Here is a 25323-nt window from a genome sequence, read left to right on the forward strand (position 1 = left end):
TTAGAAACTAGAGAGTGTTAAGAGGTGGGGAGACATTTGTCAAAATCACAAAATTTTAGTTAGGTGGTAGGAGCTATTTTCCACTCTTACACTTGGCATAACCCTTATCAACTGTTTTTCACCAGTTATATTCTTCACATATGAAAAAAATCCCTCTGGCCATTTTCAAACTGGTGAATTTCCAAGCTTCTTTTATCTCTCAGATCTAAGGATATCTCTTCTGTTAAACTTCTGTCTTTCAACATTGACTCTGACTTATGGAATGTTAAACATTAGTGTTGGTAGCCTCACTCTGTGATTTTCTTAAATGATCCTCCCATTGAATTGTGAACTCCTTGATTGTAAGGACCATGAGCCATTTTCCTCTGTATTTTTCTACTTAGTATTAGCAGGGTTAGTATTTCACGTGTCTGAGGACTTTGCTCAGGATTCTTTATGTTTTTTCTTAAGTGATAATCTGTTTTAGATATTACCCTACCCCTCTTTTAACCTAAGTGAAAGGGAAGGAAAGAGAGAATATTTAAAATAGTGTTGATCTCAGCTAAAACCTGCTTGCATTCTGTAGCCAATCTGAGATGTTCAGAGATCTCTTGACTATCAGCAGTGCTCAAAGATTTTCACATCACACCAGTGAATATGAAAAATATGGATGTGAGAAATATCTTTTTTTGCATTTGTTATCTGAGCTGTTTAGCAGCCCAACCTGTGTTCATCTCATGTTAACTGAAGTTTTACTATCTATTCAACATGACATACATTTTAGGTTGTCATAGCAGCTCTTTCAAATATATGCATTTTCTTTTCCCTTTTAAATGCATCTTAGTACATATTTTATTAGATTTTAATATATGTTCATGCAGTATTTCTATAAAAGGCATTTTATTTTGGTGAGAATACAGACCATCAGACCTACCCACTTAACAATTTTCTAAGTGTAAAATACAGTATTGTTGGCTATAGGCACAATGTTGAACAATAGTTCTCTAAACTTTTATTTCATTTTGCTTAGCTGAAACTTTAGCACTATTTATTCCACATTTCTCTCCCCAAAACCTACTATAATTTATTTTTGTTTGCCTTATGCTTATAGTTATAATAAAGAAAAATTATCTTACAAATGTGTGTTCTTCTTTAAAATACTATTACAAGGCGTTCCTTTTCCTAAAGTATTACCTAGGGGGATTTACAACTAAAAGTGTCCAATGATAATAGCAATTGCTAATAGTAATGTTGAGCACTCACCATTTTACAGGTACTCCCTTAATGCTTTAAATAGAATATAAAAGTCCTCCGCACAGAGAATGGTAATAGTATTCTCCTAGTCTCTAGAAGAGAAAAAACAGAAAGTTGAACAATTTAAGAAACTTTTGCATGTCACACAGCTGGTAAGGATCAAAGTCTGGTTTGAGATTCAGGCAACCTAATTCTAGAGCCCACACTCATAAGCACTACACCTGTGAAAGGTATAACTAAGAACAACACAATTTTATATTCTACCTGATAAACCAGAGGTTCAATTCCCTGTCAGAGTAGCATCCTTTTGAATAGACTGATCCTTTCTCCTGAAACCATATTCCTCACTGTTACACTTTTTATCTTTCACATTCCATGTGATTCTAACTAATTATATGCTAAGCATTTTTTTCTCCTTTGGGGAAATCTTGTTACTGCTTTGTTTGGCCAGTGCTTTGCTGAAACATCTCATTACAGCCCTGTGTGGAAACTAATATGTAAGTACTAAGCCACTACCAAGTGCATATCTGTAATTCTTTTTGTGACCCAAACAATGAGAAACTATCTAACTTCAAGTAAAAATGGGAAAAGAAAATATACATTAATTCTTTTTTACTTAAACATAAATATAGGGATTGTGTTAAGGACAATATGATATAATTAGCACAAATAATTGATATTATGTATGTAATATTATAATCACCTAATTACAGAGTTGAATATTTAACCAACAAATATAATTTTATTAAAACAAACATAAAATACATACATGAGACCCCTACAAACCAAAATGACCAATGTTACCTTTTAATTTCATATTACATCTATTCTATGTTATAGAAGGATAGGATATTTTGAAGTGTACTTTGTTCAGGGAATTAGTAGAAAAACTTCCTTTTAGTTTTGTAATTATAATGGAAAAATACACCTATGGAACTATTATAAATTGCTTTTTTCATACAATAGCAAGATTTTCCCCATAGTGTACTTCTATCATCAATAGTTGAATGTGATTAACTTCTGAAATAATGTCTGGCATAATGAGAGTCCATAAGCAGGAAACAGTTGTGGTGCCAATGAAAGAGGAGGGGTACTATTGCTGGGGTTGAATAGAAGTGAAGAAGTACCTAGAACTGAAAGAAATACTCCTCAAGATCAGAAGTGGCCAATCTCAGGGCCTCTTTGACTCCACACCAGAGTTTGTTTGCTTTTGTAGGTGACATGTTTAGAAATTTGAAGAGTGCCTATTTACTTGCTGCTGGTCTGTGATCTCTCCCCACCACAATCTGCCTGTTCATTCTGGGCCTCATCTCATCTTCAGGGTTTGATTCTCCATTGACACTGGCCAGTGTTTGTCTTTCCTTTGGTAACATCTCACACAATCCTCTCTGCATCTTTCCATGAAGGTGTTGCTGTTGCCTTGGAGATCATACAGCACATGCAACTGGACACAGGCCAGCAACTTGGAATAGATGAGAGAGCATTTTGGTGAACCTACCCAATGTTTCAGTCTTGACTTCTTAGGGTACAATCAGAGGGTGTGAACCCATAATAAAACCTCATTTTATTTTAGATGTTCTGACTTTACATTTATATGAATTTGCAGGATTTCTTAAACTCAGTATTGCAGGGTTGAACAGACCAGATTTGGCTGATATTCTTTCTTGATGGGAATAGTTTGACACCACTCACAACTCACCACACTGCCTCAGTGAAGCAAGAAAAGCAAGACAATTTGGGCAAAGAAGAAACTGTATGTTGATTTGTAGTGAACAGCCCTCTAATCCAAGGCATTTGGGTAAAATCAGGATGGTAATATCTGAGACTTTGTTCTAGCTTAGGTAATCAAGGCCCTTTGTGTCTAAGATCTTGGGGAAATCGGTTTCATCTGGGTTCCAAGCACTTATGCAATCCAGGGAAAAGTAACTCTTAAACTAGATTTCCATATGTACCATTTGGTGACCTTCTTTCTCTAATTGTCTTCAAATACCAGTCTGGAAGTCATAGTAATAGATGAATGTGTTACGGCTTTCTCACATGCCAGCCACTATTCTAAAGGTTTTATATGCCATATCTCATTAAATCCTCATGACAGCTCAATGAGGTAGCTACCATTATTACCTTCATTTTACAGAGACAGGAGACTAAGACAGAGGGAGATTGAATAACTTGATCTCCAGGGTGCATAACTTGGAAGAACTAAAAGAGGATTTTAAGGAGTCTAACCCTAAATTCCTGGTCTTGTTCCCCAGGGATTGGGATAGACCCCTTCTAACACAAGTGGCTAATAAAAGGTTATTCTAGGGCCAGGATGTATTATAACAAGAAGCTTGCATAGCTAAGTCTGTAGGAAGGTCCCCAAAATACAGCTCTAATTCCTAATGACCTAGACTTTAAAATTCTCTCTGGAAATGAATGACCTTTTCTTTTGAGAACAGTTTAGAAGGGGATTAGTGAGTGCCATGAGTTTGCAGAGTAGTGGTCAGGATCATGTCCAACATAAGCCTCTAAGGACTGATTTTCCAGGACCTGGAAATATAGGTTTATGGGGAAACTGGCTTTTTAATGTGCATCTGGGGACTCCTGTCAGAAGCCTTACTCTACTTTGATCAGTTGGTATCTTAAAAGATTTACTTGTATTCGCTGTTTTGGTTTTTTTTTTGGGGGGGGTGGCTATCTGTATTCCTGTCCTAAGTTCTTTATGTTGGGGTCAGAAATGGCTGCTTTCACTTTGAGCCAGTAAGATCACTGGATCCTGGTTACTCTGGTTACGCTTATGTTGCAGAACTAATTCCTCCCAAAGGAATAAGTGGGGGGTGGTGGTAGAAGAGCAGTTTTTGAATCCAACTTTTATAATATAACATGAAGTGACCTGATTGTGTGTTGCTTGCTTCTCTGATTGTCAGTTATGTATAAGACATATTGGATGTCATAATTTATGTCTTTTTTCCAGACTACATTTTAAACCTCTTAATGTAAGCAATATATGTTTTACATAATATTCTGACTGCTTATGATTATTGCTAATAAATTGTTTTGGCAGTTTAAATATATTAGTCTATTTTCAAGACTACTTTTTTCAAATATTACTGGCATAGACAATCAAAAAATCATAGAGGAACTCTGGTGTGGTGGCACATGCTTGTAATCCCAGCATTTGGAAGGCTGCGACAGGAGGATCACGGTTTAAGGACAGTCTCATCCGCTTAGTGAGGCCCACTGCAACTCATTGAGACCCTGTTTCAAAATAAAAATTAAAAAATCGGGATGAGGGTGTAGCTTGGAGGTAGAATGCCTCTGGGTTCCATCTCCAGTACTGCCAAAAAAAAATTGTAGAGTGTAAGTTGAAATATTTTTGAGGCTCACACAGTTTAAAACATGAAGAATTTTTTTTTTTTTTTTTTTTTGGTAGTACTGGGGATGGAACCCAGGGACTTTCTACCTCCGAGCTATACTCCCAGACCCTTTTTTATATTTTATTTGGAAACAGGGTCTCACTAAGTTGCTGAGAGCCTCACTAAGTAGCTGAGGCTGGCTTCGAACCCGTGCAATCCTCCTGTCTCAGCCTCCCAAGCGCGGGGATTACAAGTGTGCGCCACCATGCCCGGCAACATGTAGTAATTTTGAAGTAGATAAAGGACATATGATTTATACAATTATTTTCAAAAGTGTTTGGATTTTGATGCTAATAAATAATTGTTTTAACTTGGTTTGTTTGTTTGTTTATTTATTTATTTATTTATTTATTTATTTATTTATTTTTGGTGGTACTGGGGTTCCTGGAAGCCCTTCTACCTCCGAGATACACTCCCACGGGCTACACTCCCAGACCTATTTTTTTACTTTTTTTTTTTTTAATGTGGAAATAGGGTCTGTTAAGCCATTGACGCTGGCTCCGAACCAGCATGATCCTCCTGTCTCCGCCTCCCAAGTGCGGGGATTACAAGTGTGCGCCACTGTGCCCAGATTAACTTGGTTTATATTTGAATTCTTGGTTTACCCATGCTTTTTCCTCCATTAGTCAATGTTTTTATATAGATCTCCAGGGCATGTTCAGTGGTTTGTATACACCTCCACCTCCTCTCTTCTATTATTATATAAAAATAGAGGTAGTGTTTTACCACATCTTAATAAATGTTCACCAAATACACTTAAAAATCAGATTCATTATTTAATTCTGAACCTTGGGAAAAGGGCTTGGGCTGTGTGTTGGGTGTTCTTTGAGCTGCAGAGATGTAAATGCCAACTTTCTGTTCTGCTTTTAGGTCACATGTGCCAATTTAACAAATGGTGGAAAGTCAGATCTTCTCAAGTCAGGAAGTAGCAAATCCACACTAAAGCATATATGGACAGAAAGCAGCAAAGACTTGTCCATCAGCCGACTCCTATCACAGACTTTCCGTGGCAAAGAAAATGACACAGATTTGGACCTGCGATATGACACCCCAGAACCTTATTCTGAGCAAGACCTCTGGGACTGGCTGAGGAACTCCACAGACCTGCAAGAGCCTCGGCCCAGGGCCAAGAGAAGGCCCATTGTTAAGACGGGCAAGTTTAAGAAAATGTTTGGATGGGGTGATTTTCATTCTAACATCAAAACAGTGAAGCTAAACCTGTTGATAACTGGGAAAATTGTAGATCATGGCAATGGTACATTTAGTGTTTATTTCAGGCATAATTCCACCGGTCAAGGGAATGTGTCGGTCAGCTTGGTGCCCCCTACAAAAATCGTGGAATTCGACTTGGCACAACAAACGGTGATTGATGCCAAAGATTCCAAGTCCTTCAACTGTCGCATCGAATACGAAAAGGTCGACAAGGCGACCAAGAACACACTCTGCAACTATGACCCTTCAAAAACCTGTTATCAGGAGCAGACCCAAAGTCATGTGTCGTGGCTCTGCTCCAAGCCCTTCAAGGTGATCTGTATTTACATTTCCTTTTATAGTACAGACTATAAACTAGTACAGAAAGTGTGCCCTGACTATAACTACCACAGTGACACACCTTACTTCCCCTCTGGGTGAGGATGAGCAGGGCCTGAGACTGAAGCCTGAGGAATTCAAGGTCATACGACAGGGCTGTTACCTCAAAGAAGAAGGTCACATCTGTTGCCTGGAATGTGTCTACATTGCTGCTCGTGTCAACCGGCTGCAAATACCCTAGTGGAAAATAATCTGGTGTAATTTCTGCCCAGTCAGCTTCATTTCTCAGTATAGTTGTAAATCACCGCAGGTTTTAAAGTCATACTTAAAGACATGCTCTCACATATAGAGGCACACCAACACACACTCATGCACATTTCAGCTCGCATCTCTCACGGCTCCTATTGAGAGGGCTCTCATTGTCTGACTCATAAAGGTTTAGGATAAATGATCCTCAAATGAAAGGATTAACTAGACAGAAAATGTTTCTAACACTTGCTGTTATGGAAATCTCTCTTAAAGTCTTGAGTCCATGCTAATCAATAATCCCTATTCATGCATTCCTACTGCTTGGAGTAGCTGTACTGGTAAATACTACTGTAGGAGTATATGCTTGTTAAAAATGGAAAAAAAAATGTGTCTTTAGAGCTCAGTAATCTTTCTTTTATGAACACAATAAAGTGTAGTAACTTTTTTTCCCCAGCATACAGTAGGCACATTCAAGGTGATACAAGATGGCTCTTTTTTTTTTTTTTTCCCTATGGAGGGAGCCTGTTTTTAGTAAAGATGAGCAAACTTTTGGAATTTACATGTGGGCAGACATTGTGATTACAGCTTTCATCGCCAATCATTGGACATTTGCAAAGTTGAGACCAGCTAAGGCCGCTTAAAACAAGTTCTGATCATTATATAAGAAGGGAAATGCCTGGCAGACACCATGTAAGTTATAAGTGTCTGTCCTATCTTTACTACACATATTGTAACAAATTCAATATCCTAGTCTTCATTTGTATGAATGGTTTGTATTGTACATAGTTTAACCAAGTGTTATTTGAGCTGCTTATTAATATTAAATCGTACTTGTCTCTCTGCTTGTTATTGGTTATAAAAGAAAACAGGTTATGAGGAATCCATTTTATCAACGTAGCTGTGAACTCCATTAAAAAGACAAACATACTGTACAAAGCATTTATTCAGCTCAAGTATTGTTGAAAGCTATACATATACAACATTACACTGTCTGTATTTAGATATTTTATTTCTGGACAAAGCGAAATGTACATAAAAATAAAACACTTAAAGTTGAGTTTCAATATGCCCTGTGTAAGATGGTGATTTAAATGTTTCTGACAAGAAGAAGATGCTGGAATATAGTCATGACTTTGTAGCTCATGCCTTTAAATTTGTACAGAATCATCTAAATTGCTATTAGTTGCCCAGTCAAAGCGTTTTAAGACTTCCAGTGCCAAACCTGGGAAATAACTGTGGCACACAGTATTGCACACATTTTTGGTTATTGTCTTGCAAATTATCCATGCAAAAAATCAGTGAGAATAAGGAGATACCTGAGGTCTCCTAATTAATTATAACTGGTTGACTTTTTTCCTGTACAGACTCTCTATTTAGTGGGAGGATTAAAGTGAAGGTAATTTTTTTTCTTTAAAAGAAAGTCAAGATGTCTGAAGACGGTGGCTGAGTTCCCTGATTCTACGACTATGACTCCACTCAACTGAAGAAATTGCAAGAGTAACCAAGGGCTTCAGTGTTCAGTTTACCTATAGCTGGATCAATGTACTTGTAACAGCATTTATGGATATTAAGCTTTCTTATAAAAATTAATTGCTGCACATATCCCCAGCAAAATAAACAGATAAATAAATATGTAAGGTAACCCAGTTTTAAAGCCATGAATTTGGGATTGGGATGTAGAGAGTCTCCAAAGTTAACCAAAGAAACCAAATTAAGAAGATTAATTTATTTCCATCTCTCCCAAATATGTTTATATGTAAGTCTATGTTAATACAGAAAGCAGAGAAAACAAAATCACAGACTTCTAAAGTGAGAACTTAATGATTTGACCTTGGAGAATCTTCAACAGCAAATGGAACACATCATTCTCTTAATTGTCCATCTTCCAAAGTCTTTTAGTATATCTAGGCAGTCATTTATGTCAATGTAGTAATGGATTTGCCATGGACTTAGAGGCTAATGATAGAACAGAGTTTCTGCAACAAAGAAACCAACGAGAGGTCCATGAGTTCCAGCTGCTGGACATATTTGCCATAGACAAATCTCGTTATTCTGGAGTTTAATTATCAACATGATCACTTAGTTGACTGTTAGCAAAGATGACAGTGAGAAGGGCGAAATCATTTTTTTTCTCCTTTTAGTGGTCTATGATTTTTCTTTATGTGGTCCAGTGTGTCCTTCTGAAATCTGAGATTCAAAGTGAGATGAAAACACACTTCAGTCACCACTCCTGTATTCTGCTTTCTAAACTTCCTGTGAAATACTGCTCTTAAATTTTTGTTATACAGGACACAACTAATATTCAATAAATTAAATTTTTCTGTAGTTTTTCTTTAGATAAAAAAGACAAGAGAAAAACATAAACTCCAAGAAGGATTTCAATTTTAAAATAATCTATATTTTCAGGACTCTTTTTCTGAGCCAGTATAGACTTTTTTCAAACTCCTACATCATCAACACTATCTATAGTACAGAAAAGATATTACAGAACTTTGATACAAAAGAAAATTTCTTTGTATCCAATATATTTTTCCTGTATATACAGAAAATGAGTGAAAAAAGATCAGCAACATGAAAGTTCAAAGGCTCAGTTTAAAAAATTCATTACACCAACTTATTGCTTCAACAGGCTAGAAAGTGTTAACTATGTTTAAAAATTACATTGGTTACTTGGGAAGAATAAACTTGAAGGTGCACTATGGAAATGGCTTTCTCTACAAGCTAAAAAAATAATTCCATACCTTTGCTAAGGCTAGGGAAAAATATAACGGAAGAAAAAACTTTTCAGGAGAAAATAAATAGCACCCAATGCAAACATGGCTTTGTCAATCACCTATTTTTCTTTTCAAAACCATTTTAGTTGAACTGCAATTGCTATGAATAAATGATTATTGTGGCTTCTTGCCTCATGGGAGTAAAATGATATGTTTCTAGTTTATCTAAATATGATAAAAGCAGTTATCACAATATGGTTTCAATTGAGCATTTTGGGGTCTGTGGCCCTTGGGAGAATTTCTCTACTTGAGTGTAAGGAGCACAACTATGAATAGTATATACTAAAGTTTCAAAAGTGATTATTCTGCAAGTAACTGAGATACTTGTTACACTTATAACTCTGGACTGAGAACCTTGATTTTCCTTCATTTTATCAGTAAATTGTAAGACATATTTTTGCATAGAATAGATTAAAAAATCATGAGATACATGAGAAAGTATTTTTCTTTCCCCCTTTTCCCTTACTTCTTTGCATGTCAAAAGCAGCTTAACCAATATAAACAGTTCTTTAGAAAAGCAATTTGTACCCCCCCATCAACTCTGAATGCCTAGTTTTAGCTTGAAGCAAATAGCCTGTGTTTATAAACCTTTGAGAGATTTGTCTGGTGTGCCACTTTTAGAGATTTATTTCTTTAGTTTTCAATCTTTTATATATCTTATTTTTTTATTCTTATTTAGAACAAGTATAAATAAATAGATGCAGTCAAAAATTAAAAAAAAACAAAACATAATGTTACATAAAAGTGATTACTATTATTTACAAGTGACAAATAGTGAGTTTATGGTCTGAATTGAACCCTGAAATACTGATTGCTAAATCAGACAATTCTCAGGAGTCCTGTGTGTATCAGTGAAGGATTACAGTGGCTGATTATAGAAGGAAATAATTTTTAATTAAATAATTTTTAATTAAAAATAATTAAAAATTGTGGTATATCACTGAGTTTGAAGAAACAAGTCTATGATTGCTTTTCTTTTAGTGTGTGTGTGGGGGGATTGAATGCAGGGGCAATCTACCTCAGAGCTACACCCACAGCCCGATTTATTCTTTATTTTTGAAACGGGGACTCACTAAGTTGTGGAGGCAACTAATTAGCTGAGGCAGGCCGTGAAATCTGATCCTCCAGTTTCAGCCTCCCAAGTACAGGGATTACAAGTGTAAGCCACGGGGCCTGGCTGGCTTTTCTTTTTATTAGAATTGAAAAGCACAGGAATCTTGCAGTGAAAGAGCTGTAGTTTTGTTCTACGAGGGAGGTCTAAAGAAAGAGCCAAGATAAGACTAGTAGTGCAAAACAACTGGCGTTTCCCAAGTAGGATGAAAATAACTTTAATATTTATTATTCTACCTTTGCAGGAATATAGTTTTAATCACTGATGGATTGTAACATGGTTCTAAAGTTCCTAGGTGAAAACCTGCAGAAGGATTAGGGGCTTTCTTTTGATGGCTATAGAGGCTAATGCCATTGGAGGCTAAGAATCACCTCTCCCTTTTCTCTTTTTGATTTTTTGTTTGTTTGTTTGTTTGTTTGTCTGTATGGCTGTTTGTTTGTTTAAGTACTAGGGCTAGAACCCAGCACATTTTACCTTACAGCTACACCCTTAAACCTTTTATTTTATTTTTTTAAACAGTCTCACTAAGTTGCTGAGGGTCTCACTAGATTGCTGAGGCTGGTGTTTAAACTGTGATCCTCCTGTCTCAGCCTCTCAAAAACTGGGATTACAGATGTGTGCCACCCGCCCCCCCCCCCAGCCATTTTTCCAGTTTCTAACCTCTAAATTAAACATTCTACCTGCAGAAGCTGTTTTTGTTTTTGTTTTTGTTTTGGGTTGTACTGGGGTTACTGGAAGCCCTTCTACCTCTGGGCTACTCTCCCAGACCTATTTTATAATTTTTATTTGGAAACAGGGTCTCTTAAACCAGCAAGGCTGGCTCTGAAACAGTGCGATCCTCCTCTCTCTGCCTCCCAAGCATGGGGATTACAAACGTGCGCCACCATGCCTGGCGATAGAAGCTGTTTTTATTTAATTTTTATTCTGTGCCAAGGCTTCAAGACGGACAATTAGATATTATTATTATTCTCTTATCTTTAGATTCCTCCAACATGAGCGTAAAACCTGGCCCTTGTGGTTATGATTATTTAAAAAAATAATGAAAAGCCGGGCGTGGTGGCGCACGCTTGCAATCCCCGCGCTTGGGAGGTGGATACAGGAGGATCGCGCAGGTTCGAAGCCAGCAGCGTGCTGGCTTAGGAGACCCTGTTTCCAAATAAAAATGTAAAAATAGGTCTGGGAGTGTAGCCCAGAGTTAGAAGGGCTTCCAGGAAGCCCAGTACCACCAAAATAATAATAATAATAATAATAATAATAGTAATAGTAATAATAATAATAATAATAATAAATGATGATGATGATGATAATGATGATGAAAAGAAGTTTTTAGCTTGCCTCTGTTGCCAAACAAGTATTTTATAAATAAAATAACTATTACTGTCTCTGCTCCTGACAAAATTTACATTGTGACTTTTCTGAAACCCAAGTTTAGTATTAAAAATAATTTTTTATTTTCATTTTCTAAAAGTTTTTATTAGAAACATTGTCAGGTGATGTCTACTAAACAAGTTGAAAGTATTTCATGAACTTTTTAAGAGGAAAATGCAATTGCTCTCCTTTCTTATTACTTTTTTTTTTACCCTAAAAAGAAAGGGATGGGAGTTCATGACAATAGCTCAAATTTTCTGAACACTAAAGGATGAATTATCTACTACGTTAGGTAGGTTCCACATGTTCCTGTATTTATTTATTTATTTATTTATTTTTGGTGGTACTGAGGTGCACCCAGTGGCTTTCTATCTCCGGGCTACACTCCCAGACCCATTTTATACTTTATTTGGAAACAGTCTCACTAAGTTTCTGAGAGCCTCACTAAGTAGCTGAGGCTGACTTCGAACCCATGCAATCCTCCTGTCTCAGCCTCCCAAGAGCTGGGATTACAAGTGTGCGCCACCACGCTGGGCATGCACTCTTTTTTTTTTAATGTACTTTTATTGGTGCATTGCAATTATACATCACACAGAGGTTAAAAGATAAAGAAACATATGTGCATCACAGCACTTGGTGCATTTTCCCTCTGGATCCCAACCTGTCCCCACTCCTTCCCAAATGCAAGATTGGTAGCATTATCGTCATATGACATGACATTATTTGAACTGTTTCCTTCATCAAGTCTCCTTCTCCCCTCTCCACCTGTCTTTCTTAATCTTCTCCACTATTCTATAGGTTTCTTTCCTCATTTATATGAAGTCTCTTTTGTATTCTTGTTGAAAGAGAACACATTGATGTTTAGAAATATGATATAATTTACCTAAATTAGTGTGTCTCTTAAGTTTTAGTTTAGGAGTCAAATCCTATCTCTAGATTCTAGAGACTGACTTGTAAAATGGCTAGTCCTATTACTCTCTTTTCTGAAATTTCAAATTGTGTTGAAAATATCTTCTATGCAAAAATAACCCATTTCATGTGAACGTAGAAATGATTTTATATGACAAATGAATACTTCATTTTTCTTTAGCTCTATGGCATTTCTTTTATTTGTTTGAGATCCCCTCAGGATCCTATGCCAACCTCCAGCCTTGACCCCTGCTCAGACAGAAACCAGCTCTGATTGCCCATGCCAATCTACTTCTGTGGTGGCTACAATTTTTCCCCAAATCACTTTTTCTGCAATCATTTTTGATTTGGGGCCAGTGGTGTCTTGAAGCTTGATAAATATGGAAGTTGTAGGTTAGAGATGAATAGAGCCATAATATAATTCTAAGTTACCTGAGATTCTTGCACAGGAATCTCATTTAAAGAAACACTGCTGCATGTTTAAGAAACTTTCAACAATGTGATTTCAGTTTCTCTAAAAAACGATTCAAGTATTTTAACATGAGTTCCATTCAACTCTTTGTATGCCATTTCATAACATGTCTTTCTTCTCTTCTGCTATCAGCTGTGAATTGGGTGTTCTCACAGGACCAAAACAAAAACAACACATGATATATTTTATGCATAAAAATTGAGTGGGTGGGGAAATTTGTAAGGATGGCTCAATCTTCTGATATGTTTTATTTTTCTTGTTTGCAATATCTTATTCCTAAACACATAAAAATATAATTTTCTTGCTTTACTTTCTCAAGTTTCTCAGAATCCCAGCTCTGTACAGAAACAGGGAATGGAATAGGATTCATGCTTTTCTCTGTTATTTCCTGGTCCTCAGACTATAACCGTGTAACCTATACTCAATTATTTTCACTTATTTTCTCCTGTTTTACTCATGTTCAAAATCAACATTAAGAGGACTGTGGTGTGAAGGCAAGATACACTCCACTGTTTTAGCTGCAATCATGCTCATGGCTACCATCTCCATTGTTACATGAGCTTGTTCTACATGTTATTGTTTTACCCAAAATGTTAGGAAAAGTAGAATTTATTATTAATATAACACTTGTATTTCAGTAAAAGTACTTATAATATCTTACTTTATATAAATTATGAAAAACTGGGTGATTAGTTGAGTTTAATATATTCTTCATTTTATTTAGCTTACAAGGTATTTTGGGGAACAGTTTCAGGTATTTTTCAGATTTGGCTCGTGAAGTTATTTTCGGTGAAACTTTTTGATCTATTTACCCCCACCCCCATACATACTTTTACATTTTTGTTCCATGTGAACATTCCTGACTTAGGCAACCACGGCTGTAAACATTCAGCTCTCTACTGTAGCATTTAAAAAACAACAACAACAAAAATACTTGGAAAATATATTTTTGAAACTTTGGCTGAGCCAAAAGCTTTGATCTAAATATTTTTTCTGGTGTTTGCTGTTTTTTTATAGCATGAGTTATGTATCCTAGAAGAGAAACCTTAAAGCAGGTGGTAAAAATTCAGCATCAAATCTAAAGTTAGGATCAAATAGACCTAGTTCCTCCTTGTTAATTTCTCCACTCAGCATAGTGCTCCTTATATGTTTTATGGAGAAAATTAATTTACTAGTGCAGATAAGATTACTAATGGTACTGTGTCTCTGGGAAAGAGATTTTCCTATTAGGTTTTAAGGATCTGACAGCTTAAGGTCATTGCTTCTGGAATAGAATATGGAAAGCAGCAAGCCTTTTACCTGGGTTGAATTGCTGTATGAAGTAAGTAGGACATGGGGAATTAGGTTTAGAAAGTTTTAAGAGTGCAGCAGAAATTTTTTCTATTGCAGCAGAGAGTGGCATGGATTTGACAGAGGCCAGTGTACCCACAGAGACTTGAGGTTGGACTAGGAGCCTGCAGGAACAATCTACCAGCCCTTGCTCCTGAAGACCAGATGGGATGTAGGTCTCTGAGGAGGCCAGCATGGGCTAATGATGAATTGAAGGAGATTCAGGAGTCATCTCCTGACAACAGCAGAGAATTATGTATGTCCTGTGAAAGTTTTATGCAACCTTGGGAACAGATTGAGAGAATCCCTAGAGAGATTAAAATTGACTTCAGTGGGCTGAGATTGTAGGGCTCTCTATTTGATAAGATTTGGACTCCAAATAATAGTTATTTTATATAGATAAAATTATATTTTTGACAATGAATTATGTGACTTTTAATTATAGCCTTCTACATGATATTTCATTCATTGGATGAAATTTGTTGCTATATATTTTACAGAATTTTGGACGAAGGACACTGTGAAACAGAGACACTTATTATAGAGAAATCTATACTGAAGGGCAAAGTACCTTAAAATGTAGAGACTTTTTGTGACCTTTGGGATGCTTTCTATCCAGGATAACTCCATATTTTTATGTTGGCTTAAAGATCATCACTGTAATAATGATTTGGAGCTAAATATACCATTTTGGAAGTGTGATGGAAGTAGGTACAAAATAAATAATGCTTTCAATTCATATGTTCAATCATTCTCCTCAAATTTTTTCCAGTCACATTTTTACAGTTTGTAGATAAGTATAGAACTCATCTACATTTACAAATATACACTAAAAATAATGGATTTTTTTAAAAGGAAATCTTGCAAACCCTTGCTGTAGGAAATGTGTAACATTGAGAATAGGACTCAACCTAACTCATAAGGCTAAAAGTCGAATGCTCTTTTTTTTTCATTTTTACTATCTTTCAGCTACATTTTCTCTGAGAGATCCTACTTACATATTTGAAAAAGTCATGCTTTCTTAGTAGAGTCATGGTTTGTAAGTGTGCTCTATCTTCAGTTTCCCATAGAGGTGTCTCTTTTATATCTGGAGTAGGAAATGAAGCAGTTGAGAGGCTGATACCATGTGTATAACATTCCAACCGAATATTCTTGTATTGTCTGTTACATTCAGTGAATATTACCATGTGGCATGCATCAGTGAGGACACTAGCAGCGGGCAGCCTAGACAAAATCTCTGATGTGCAATCATTAAACTTATAATCTAGTGGGAGAAGATGGCACTTACTAAATAAATTATATATCTGGTGGTAATACATGCTATGGGAACAGAGCAGGGATTTATTCATTTGTTTATTAATTTTTATTATTGGTTGTTTGAAAAGTTGAGTTTTCTTATCTGTGGTGACACTCAAAGAAAGAAAGAGAGATAGTCATGTAGGGCAAGGACCTCCCGAAGACAGGGCATCACAATTGTAAATATCAAGGAAGGTCTGGCTTTGTGAACTTGGGCTAGAGGAGGTAGAGCATAATGAGTACTGGAAAGAAACTTAGAAAATGAGCTAAGAATAAAATCAGGATTTTACCTTTGAATGCAATTGGAAGCCTCAAAGGGTTTTGAGCACATAAGTTATATGACATGATTGTGATATATATATATATATATATATATATATATATATATATATATATATATATAATTTTTTTTTTGGTGGTACTGGGGGTGGAACACAGAGGCTTTCTACCTCCGGGCTATACTCCCAGACCCTTTTTTATATTTTATTTGGAAACAGGGTCTCACTAAGTTGCTGAAAGCCTCACTAAGTAGCTGAGGCTGGCTTTGCACCCGTGTGATCCTCCTGTCTCAGCCTCCCAAATGCGGGGATTACAAGCGTGCGCCACCACGCCTGGCCATGATTGTGTTTTAAAAGGACAACTCTGCACTGTGGAGAATAGATTGTAAAAGGGAAGTGTGGATGCAAGAAGGCCAAGTATGAAGTTACTGTAATAATATAAGTAAGATGAAATGTCTCAGATTTAGGACATGGTAGTAGCAGCATTGGCACTGAGAGACCATTAGATTCTGGATATAGTACAAAATGTAGCCTAAGAAAAATCAGTGGACTGGTTGTGATATAAAATAGAAAGAGAAAGGTCAATAATGCATTATTTAACTTTATATTAAAGCTTAAATGAAGAAAGATGCTTTATAAAAGCAAACATTTTGAAGCTTGCTTTAAAATTAGTTGAATGTTTTAGGTGGGCACATACCTTCTGATTGCTATTAACTAATACCTTTGATTCTTCTCTTTAGAATATATAGAAAAGAAAGTAATTTATGTTTTGAAAAGTCTGCATATATTCTTCAGGTCCATTCTGACAATTACTTTAATGTTTTTGAAAGCATAAGTAGATTTGCATAGTTATTTTCTTGAGGTGTTATTTGAAAAATATAGAAAAGCTCTTTCATACTATATAGCATATCAATCATTGTTGAAAAATTGAGAGGAAAATTATTACTATGTAAATTGGAAGAAAAAAGTCAATAGAAAAATAGAAAAACAGAATATACAAATTTATTCACACTTTATTTTAGCCCACATTTAATCAGTTGTACATATAATTTCTTTAGTAGGGCAGGGACTTCAAAGCTGGCTTTCATGGAGGTCAAAAAATTTCCCAAATTGTATGTATATAACATTTTATTGAAGACTGATTCTACTTTTTATCATATTTATAACAGTGTTTCTACAGCAAAACTTCTTAAGAGTGATGAAATTATATGTGAGTCAGGAATTATGAAAGAGTGAGTAGAGACAAAACTATCAATTAGTTGAAATTTCAGGAAAAGACCTATGGAGGATTACTCTTAAAAAAAGTATATTTCTTTTGTACATGACCATTTGTAATTTTAAAAATTATTTTGATATTATTAGAAAGTTGTAATTTTATAATTGAAATGTTGGACAAATAAAACAATAATTTAAACTTTTAAATTATTACTTCATCCTGAAATATCGGGAAACATATTTAGGGCCCGTTTTAAAATCAGGTATTGGCACCAGAATTATCTGTTAATTTGCAGAACATTTTCAAAAAGTTTGAGTACTATCCTTAGACATGAACTCATTTCCTCTGAATGAATGTGCAACAAGAACTGTGAAAACTGGAAAAGAAGCTAAAAATTACAAAATGGGAGGCTGAAGTAACTCATATGACTAGAAAAATTCATTGGTATAATTGGGTATGTCATTGTGCCTTGGCTGATACTCTTGATCCATATAAATATACTGTACTGGGACTTTTGATTAAAAATATTATGCTTGGATATTAAATATGTATAATCAACAAACATTAATAAATGCAAATATATGTGGTGTTTGAGTAGTTATGGTCATCAATTGATGGTGACATATCACTGGTAAGAAACAAAACAATAGCAAATATAATTCTTTCATTTCCCATGTTTATATTAACTTATGTTAATTATCTTAGACCTCTGGAAAAAAAATCTTAGGGTTTTTCTATTACAGAATAATAGTTTGATAGTTTTAATAGGTAAATGCATTAAATACTATATTTTCCCCTAAATATATGTAGCTGCTAATGAGTACATATGAGGAAGATGTAATTTTATATCAAATAAAAAACACTGCCAGAAAACAATTAGCTTTCTAAATTTTGTTTCTATTGTTTTCTTCTTTTTACATTGATTTGTATTTTTGATGTACTGATAAAATTAAGACATTCCAGCATATTTCAATGGCATAAACTTGATTTTCAAACACGAGGGTCAGTTATGTTGGCTTACTTCTTTATAGTTATAAAATACGTATTGGTCTTGAAATCAGCATGGAAATAAAGTATAAACAACACAAAGTTGTCTTTAACATTTATATTCCTAAAATTTCTGAATGTTCATCAATCAACTTTGAATTGTTGGGTGCTCTCTTCAGTAATGCTTCAGTAGGCCCTCACAATGTCTCTGTTCCCCCTACCATTACAGTCCAGATTAGCTCAACTTTACACTGGCAGGAAACTTCAAACTTCATTACATTTCCTGAAGATCTCTGTCCACCGGTGTCTGTGTTGCTACTTCACAACAGGCCAGAAGCTCCGAGGAAAGAATTCTCAGTGGGTACCCAAGAATAGGATTTCCAAAATGACTGGAGGAGAATGTCAACCAAGGATCTCAAGTACACAACTTTGATGTGTTGTGGTATACTGGTTCTCCAAACTTTGCTGTTGTAACTTGCTTGATAGCCCATGATGTATTGGATTTCTTCCTTTCTTTGGCTCACTACTCTACTTCCTCAGTACTCCACTCCACTATTATGCCTATTACACTCACCTTCATCCAGGATAAACTATTCATTTATTTCTTTGTCTCTGGAAATGCTTCTGGGGAATCCATATAAGACAAATGACAAAAGCAAAACGGAGAAATTTTCTTTGATCATGATATGCTCTCTCAATGATAACATCTTTTGTGATATAAATTTTGAAATCAAATTTATTAAGGTATATCTTACATGCAAAAAAAAAAAAAACTTCAGTTGTTTTAAGCGCACATTTCAATCTATTTATCAGAGACCATTATAACAAAACTGTAGCATATCATCATTACTGTAATAAGTAGTTTGCTGGGCATCTTTTAGATGCTTCATGGATATTTATCTCCTTTTTGTTAAATATCAGTTCAATATTTAATCTTTTTTTTTGGTGGTACTGGGGTTCCTGGAAGCCCTTCTACCTCCGGGCTACACTCCCAGGCCTATTTTTACATTTTTTTTTGGAAACAGGGTCTCCTAAGCCAGCACACGCGGCTGGCTTCGAACCTGCGTGATTCTTCTGTCTCTGCCTCCCAAGCGCGGGGATTACAAGTGTGCGCCACCACGCCCGGCCTCAATATTTAATCTTTTAAAAATAATTTTAATGAGGCTTTCAGCAACTTAGTGACACCCTGTTTCCAAATAAAATATAAAATAGGTCTGAGAGTGTAGCCTGGAGGTAGAAAACGCCTGGGTTCCATCCCCACTGCCACAAAAATGAATAAATAGTTGTAGAGTTTCTTTTCTTTTTTATCTCTCTTCTTTCTTTCTTTTTAGCATATATTCTGAATACCAGATCTTTGTCAGATAGATATACTGTAAATAATTTCCCCCAGTCTTTTTTTTTTGCCTTTTTTTTTTTTACTGTATCTCAGAAGAGCAGCATTTAATTTATTATTTTTAATGGCTAATGCTTTTCTGGTATCATAAAACACTTTTGTTTCCTCTAAATTTAGAGTTCTAGTTGTTGGTTTTTTTTTTAATATATACTTTAGCCAGGTGTGGAGGCAGAGACAGGAGGATCGCGCAGGTTTGAAGCCAGCCGCGCTGGTTTAAGAGACCCTGTTTCAAAAATATAAAAATAGGTCTGGGAGTGTAGCCCGGAGGTAGAAGGGCTTCCAGGAACCCCAGTACAATAAAAAAAAAAAATATATATATATATATATATATATATATATATATATATATATATATATAGACTTTAATTGATACACTGTAATTGTACATCATAATGAGGTTCAGAGTAATGGAAACATAAATGCACACAGCAGTAGGTGATTTTTTCAGAACCCATCCTGTTCCCTCCTCCTCCTCATTATTAAGACTGGTGTTGATAATTTTGTGTATATTCATAGCATTATTTGAACTGTTCCTTCATTAGATTTCCTCTGGTTCTATGATACCTTTGAAGTTAGCCTTTGATTACAATATGAGGTAAAAGTTGAAGTAGGTTTTTCAGATGAATATACAGGTTTTCCAACAACATTTGTCTACAAGACATTTTCCACATTAAATTATCTTGGCAACTTTGTAAAATAATGATTGGACATATGCCTATATAGCATTAGGATCAACTTTTGTACACTATTCTATCTGGTTAATGTATATGCCTAAATATGTTATTATGTTTTGATTTTATGTTGCATAATTTTATGTTTTTCAGATTTCTTTGCTGTTTCTTTGACACATGGATGTTTAGTTTAATTTGTTTAATTTTTAAATGCGTGGTGATTTTTCAGATATGCTTTTTATTATATTATTCTCTTTGGGGTTAGAGAATATACTTCACAAGATTTCAATCTCTATAGACTTTTTAGGATTTATCTTGTGGTCCAGCATATGGTTGAATTTTGTTCATATTTCTTTGAAAAGCTGGGTATTTGTTAATGCTACAATGTCTACTGTGTTCAGTTGGTTGATAATATTTACATGTTCTATAATCATAAAAGTTGTATATACTCATTTTCATACTGAAATGAGAGTATTAAAATACGAATATATTAATATTAATTTTATCTAATTTTCTCATTTCTGCTACTTTTTGCTTCATGTATTTTGAAGATTGATTATTAGATACATACATATGTGTAATATTATGTCTTCTTGACAAATTAAGACTATTACAAAATGCTCTTTTTTATTCTTGGTATTATTCCTGTAATAACAAATGTTTAAATTTCACCGAAATTTAACTTTGTCTCAAATTAAGACTAATTTTACAATATTATAATACTTATTAATTTAATGTGCTCAACAGCATCTTCCAAGTTATGCTCTACAGAATGCTTAAGCATTAAAACTCTCACATAAAGAAAAGTCATGTTCAAATTAGTTGGGGAAATACTGTGCTAATAAAAATCTAATATTGCCTTCTTTTGATTCTGAAACTTCTTTAAAACATTTAAAATCTCGCCAGGCATGGTGGCGCACGCTTGTAATCCCCGCACTTGGGAGGCAGAGATAGGAGGATCGCGCAGGTTTGAAACCAGCCGCGCTGGCTTAGGAGACCCTGTTTCCAAATAAAAATGTAAATAAAGGTCTGGGAGTGTAGCCCGGAGGTATAAGGGCTTCCAGGAACCCCAGTACCACCAAACAAAAACAAAAACAAAAAACATTTAAAATCTCAATACATATTGTTAATTCCACAGAAGTTTCAAAATTTACTTGAGTGTTCTCTTTTCTTTCAGAGACCACCTAGTAAATTCAACCATATTTGGATTATGTTTTGGGAAATGCTGTTTTATAATTTTCAAAATTATTTCATGTTTATTATTTTATTTCTTCTCAAAGCTTTCTTCCAAGGTTGTAAGCAAAATCAGTATTAAAGAGAGAAGAGTCAGGTGTGGTGTCCCAAGCTGGTAATCCCAGTATTTGGGAGGCCGAGACAGGAGGTTTGAGGTTCATGGCCAGCCTCAGCTATTACTTAGTGAGGCCCTTTGCAACTCAGTGATACCCTGTTTCAAAATAAAGAAAAAAATAGGGCTGGTGGTGTAGCTCGGAGGTAGAATGCCCCTGGGTTCCATCCCTAGTACTACACACGAAAAAAGATAAGAGTTTGAGATATTACATTGAATCACTTGTTCAAGGCAGAAGAGATTAAAATATCGCAGAGGTAGAGCTTAAGCACTCTGTCAGACTTTCCACTGTGGTCTTAATTTATTAAGTGAAATGCAAAGTTTGTGTACATAGGTCAAAAGATAAAAAGCAAAATAAAAACTAACTGAAGCATTTTCTGATACTAATAGAATGGATGTTTTAGACATATGTTCTTTTACTGAATAGATTAGATAGTTTGTATATCTGCAAAAGGGAATTAATTGTTTACTGTCAAATAGTAATTCTTGACTCTAAATCCAGTTCATGTGTTTCCCTTAGGGATAAGGAACCATTACTTTTTCTAGAAAACCATTTTCTCTAGAAAAAGTAAAATGCTAGAAAAGCTCTACAAAACATGACATGAGTAGAAGAATGTCCTTCTCTAATACATACTAGAAATCTTTTTCTTTTACTTAATATTTGAAGGTCAAGGGTTCATTCATACATTTATTCACTAACCATTCTATAAAAAATATGGTGTTAGTAAGATCCCCATTACTGTGTCAAAATATCTCACATAAAGAACTTAGAAGGAAGAGAAAATTATTTGGCTTACACTTTCAGAGGTTTTAGTCTATTGTTTTGGGATCTGTGGCAAGACAGAGCATCAAGTCCAAGAGTGAGTGTGTAGTAGAGCAAACTTGTTCATGTCATAGCAGCTAAGTAGCAAAAAGAGAGCAGAGGTTTGCAATGGTCCCTTCAAGAGCATGGCCCCACAATCTGGCTTTCTTCCACTAGGTCCCACTTTCTGGAGTTTCCACCACCTCCCAGAGGCGCCAACAGCTGGTGACTAAGCCTTTAGCATATGAGTCTTAGATGGACATTTAAAATCCAAACCAAAAACTAATGTACGAGATATGTAAACAACACAAACATAGGCCTGGTCCTGACTTATGAAAGGCTATTACTTGTGAAATAGGAATGGGATAGGTTGGCAATGCATCCTCTTTAAAGGTGATTTTATCCTTTGGTTAAGGGCTTTATTCATAACAGCAATGTCTTCCATTCATTTGCATGTAATTTCATGGGTCACGCATCCCCTTTAGTGGAAGCAAGGCTGGTGAAATATTTAATCCAGAGAAAATATATATTTTTTTAAATTTTTGAACAACTTTGTGCACCGGCTTATGGAAAAAGACTCTAATGTTTTGGGTCTTTCAGTTTTCTCTAGAAATATTTTTGTTCAGGCTTGTATTCCCGAGCAGCTGAAAACCATATGGAAACACATAAGATTTAAGTCTGTTCCTGGGATGAATTATGTGCAAGTAAATCCTGTAAACCGTCACCCCAAAGCATATTTATGTCTTCAAATATCTCTCTGTTTCCACTGCTCTTTTGCAGGCAGGAAGCATCTCATTTTGGATTTAAGTCATGTGGGAGAAAGAGAAAGTAGTTAATATATATTTTTGAAGCTATTCTCTCAAAGTTTGTTCTCATTGTTGACATTCCTTTGAAGCTGAATACAGACCACTGTTTCAGTATTCAGTTCTTCACATTAGTTAGGGGGGTCAGTTTCTACACTGGGAAACATGTTGACTTGACTTTAGCTTGAGATCTGAAACCAGATCAGTTTGTGTTTGAGAAATCTGAGATAGAATTGGAAAGAAGACGGCAATTGGGAAATATATTCTATAGGGATTCGCCTTTAAAATTTTTTTTTGGTATACCTAAGTGCAAGTCATTTTGCCTCTCTTGAGTCTCAGATGTTTAATCTGTGAAACAGATATAATAATACCTCCAAGGGTTATAAGGATTAAATAAAATAAAGTTTATAAAGGAACCCGGCACTGCATTGCACACATAGGGCATAGTCCACGAATGTTAGCTGCCACAATTGATTTTAATCCAGGATATCTTTTAACCTGAGAATCCAAATAGAATGTTAAAAAGCAATAAAAACAGCAACATAAAATGAAGATTAGCAGAGAAGCAAGCAAAGCAACCTTCTCAAGGCTCTTGAGACAAAGCTAATCATAAATGACTTTGCTCTTTTTATGGCCTGTTTTCCTACGTACGTAAATACACCTTCAGTTTAAACCAATATTTCTTGACCACCTGCATATTAGAGTGGGAATTGGGGAGCTTTAAAAATGAATTCTTCGGTGATTCTCACTTCACATTACCAAAATCAGAATCTCAAGAGTAGTGCCTATGCATTAATAGTTTTTAACAGCTTCTCAAGTGATGTGCAGCCATTAGTGAGAACCTTAATCCTATCACCAGTCTGACTCCAAGACTGATGACTCCTTTTGTAAATTGTTTGCAATAAGACAAGTAATTTAGGTCAAGGCTATTAATGACATCTAAGGCTACAATGCTTAGTCACTTCCCTAATTTTTTTTTATTGCATAGTTATGGGCAAGAATAGAAATTTACAATAAAGTCAAATGTAGCAGAATATTTATAGTAGACTATTGGAAAGTGCAAAAATATATTTAAAGGGAAGTTTCATATGACAAAACACTCAAAAATGGTAGATTATTGATTATTGATAAGCCTTCCATTGTTTTAAAAAGAAATTGTGATAACTTCGTTATTCTCAGATAACATTGAAAGGTGAGAATTAGCCAGTACTAAGGTAATTTTAAAATTATTATTATTAATTATTATTATTATTATTATTATTATTTTAACTTTTATTGGTCCATTATAGTCATACATCTTAATGGAGTACAAGAGGGTGGAGGCATTGTTTTTCTTTTTCATAAGCCACCTGTTTGGAGATTTATTTGGGACTTGGTTTACTTAATCAGAGTGAGAAATGGAAGGATGTTGCACAATCAGATCAATATGCAACTGACAAGGTGTCCAACTTGAGTGATTCAGAGCCAAAGGTTGTTGTAACTCTGAATCCCTGGATTGATTTATTTATTTTTATTGGTACACTATAGTTTCACATCATAATGTGGATCATATTGACAATGGCATACATTCACACAGTACTTGGTGCCTTCCCTCCCAACAATGAGTATCCAGGTTGACCATGCTACATTCACACTTATATACATATTTGAATACAGCTCCTTCATTAATCTACCTCAGCTTTTTTCCTCTCCTACCCTTCTTTGTAGCTTTGCTGAGGTTTCCCCCTTCATTATCTGGGTCCTTCTGGTATCCCTTAATCCCTAGTTAGGGCATATTAGAGAAAACATATGTCCCTTCTTTTTCTATGCTTAGCTGAACTCACTTAACATAATGTTCTCCAGGTCTTTTCATTTTCTTGTGAATGACATGATTTTTTTTAATTGCTGAGTAGAATTCCATTGTGTGTATTTCCCATTTTTTGCAACCCATTCATCTGTTAATGGAGCTCTAGATTGGTTCCATATTTTGTCTATTGTGAATTAATAAAGGAATTAAATCCTAATATGTGTAAAAGTATGAATATAGCATGGTTAACCTGGGCACTCATCTTTGGGAGAAGGGGGAAGGGGAAGCGGGGGGGTGTGGGCACCAAGCACAGTTTAAATTTTCACACATACAAAATAAAATCACCGGGTGTGGTGGCACATGCTTGTAATCCTTG

General features: G+C 35.3%; 1 protein-coding gene across 1 annotated transcript in view; it reads left to right on the plus strand.

Annotated features, from left to right (window-relative positions):
• The window catches only part of NXPH1 (neurexophilin 1), a gene marked incomplete at both ends in the record, with an annotated part of 294612 nt that extends 288352 nt beyond the window's left edge, over nt 1–6260 (plus strand). The window contains one exon of the mRNA XM_080700957.1: nt 5499–6260. Within this exon, the coding sequence (XP_080557083.1) occupies nt 5499–6260 (762 nt within the window). The remainder of the gene's footprint in view (nt 1–5498) is intronic.
• Between the last annotated feature and the right edge of the window lie 19063 nt (nt 6261–25323).

This window comes from Muscardinus avellanarius, assembly GCF_963383645.1.
Source record: "Muscardinus avellanarius genome assembly, chromosome: 9".
Taxonomy (NCBI): Eukaryota; Metazoa; Chordata; class Mammalia; order Rodentia; family Gliridae; genus Muscardinus; species Muscardinus avellanarius.